Source organism: Solenopsis invicta, chromosome 11 (assembly GCF_016802725.1).
Source record: "Solenopsis invicta isolate M01_SB chromosome 11, UNIL_Sinv_3.0, whole genome shotgun sequence".
Classification (NCBI taxonomy): Eukaryota; Metazoa; Arthropoda; class Insecta; order Hymenoptera; family Formicidae; genus Solenopsis; species Solenopsis invicta.
This window is the reverse complement of record NC_052674.1, coordinates 15526976-15528885: the sequence shown is the minus strand read 5'-3', so window position 1 is coordinate 15528885 and position 1910 is coordinate 15526976. Positions and strand designations below refer to the sequence as shown.

Below are 1910 nucleotides of genomic sequence, written 5' to 3'. Positions count from 1 at the left end.
TTGCTTGAGCCCGTAAGTGAGGAAGCGGATTCGGAACGGTATCGGGAGCGGTCGAGAGTTAAGTCTCTCTTGACGGAAACCGAGGCGCTCAATCTCTTCCTCAACCTGGGTGACTTCTGTACGGCGGATCGGCCAGAAGCGGACAAGGTGATTTTCGGTGGGCGAGTGCCGCCTTATATACCCGAGGTTCGAGGTGAGGGAATGTGCGGCGTGTTTTGGCGGAACGGTCCGGAGGCAGCATCCCCGCTACTCGATCTCGAGTCTCTCGGTTCGGGCCACGCGCGCGTAGCGTGGCTGCGAACAACAACGAAACAAGAGCGCGTGCGTACGGAAATGCGAAGCGCGCGGAAGCGCTCGCTTGCTCGCTCGGTCTCTGGTTATATTATTAGCCGCTATGCGCCAATAATTGCTGTCCGTTATTTGGCCGGACGGCTCAGACGGTTAGGCGGTCCCGGGGGGGTCGTCGGAAGGTGATTCGTTACAGACTTATACAAGGGTCGTTTGAAAAGTCCGTGCAAAAATAAAAATTACTTAATTGTTTGGGGTAAACCTTTTTTATTTTTCAACATAGTCTCCTTTTAGGCTTATACACTTTGTCCAACGCTGCTCTAGTTTGTTGATCCCTTCCGAATAATAGGATTTGTCCAAGTCTGAAAAATAGCATTTGTTTTTGCAATCACCTCCTTGTTTGAATAAAATCTTTTTCCAGTCAGCCATTTCTTCAAATTGGGGAACAAATAGTAGTCCAAGGGAGCCAAGTCTGGAGAATAGGGGGGATGTGAAACGAGTTGGAACCCTATTTTCATTAATTTTGCGACCACAACTGCTGAGGCGTGAGCTGGTGCGTTGTCGTGATGGAAAAGGTCTTTTTTGTGGGCCAATCGTGGACATTTTTCTTGCAGCTTGGTTTTCAAACGGTCCAATAACGATGAATAATATGCACCTGTAATAGTTTTACTCTTTTCCAGATAGTCAATGAGGATTATTCCTTGCGAATCCCAAAAGACAGTTGCCATAATCTTTCCGGCCGAAGGAACGATCTTCGCCTTTTTTGGCGCAGATTCCTCCTTGGTACCCCATTGTTTAGATTGTTCTTTGGTCTCAGGAGTGTAGTAATGTATCCATGTTTCATCCACAGTGACGAAACGACGCTTAAAGTTTTGCGTATTCTTCCGGAACAGCTGCAAACCATCTTTGCAACACTTCACACGATTTCGTTTTTGGTCAAGCGTGAGCAATCGCGGCACGCATCTTGCGGATAGCTTTGATATGTCCAAATGTTGATGCAAAATATTATGTACCCGTTCATTCGAGATGCCCACGGCACTAGCAATCTCACGTACCTTCACTCTTCTGTCATCCATCATGGATTTTATCAATGATTTCTGGAGTAGTAACCTTAACAGGGCGTCCAGAACGTTCAGCGTCATTTGTGTTCATATGACCACTCCGAAAATTTTGAAACCACTTATAAACTGTTCTAATCAAAGATGCAGAGTCACCATAATGTTTATCAAGCTTTTTTTTAGTCTCCTGAGGCGTTTTGCCTTTCATAAAGTAATGTTTAATCAACACACAAAATTCTTTTTTGTCCATTTTTTGAAAATCACTTGACTTCCTCGATTCAAACAAATGCCAAACACAAAGAAATAGACCGATCTGGCTGAAACTTGATGTGTGTTCTTCTAAGAGATGCTACTAACTAAACATAACCTCGATACGCGCCAGTAGTGCCATCTCTCTGACTTTGCACTTTTCAAACGACCCTCGTATATTCGGAATCAGCGTGAAAAACTATTGATTAAACAAAACACCAAATTTATTTTTGAAGACTAAAAAAGGGACTGCTTATAGAAATTTGGCTTCATTTTTTGTTCCAAAGTTTAAAAGAGCCCGTGTATAAATCGGAC

At 44.1% G+C, this 1910-nt stretch overlaps 1 protein-coding gene across 1 annotated transcript; it reads right to left on the bottom strand.

Annotated features, from left to right (window-relative positions):
* Window positions 1-608: 608 nt before the first annotated feature.
* Window positions 609-1430, bottom strand: LOC105199735 (histone-lysine N-methyltransferase SETMAR-like). Its single transcript, XM_011166947.1, has one exon. The coding sequence runs from the start codon at window positions 1428-1430 to the stop codon at window positions 609-611; it is 822 nt and encodes a 273-aa protein (XP_011165249.1).
* Window positions 1431-1910: the final 480 nt, after the last annotated feature.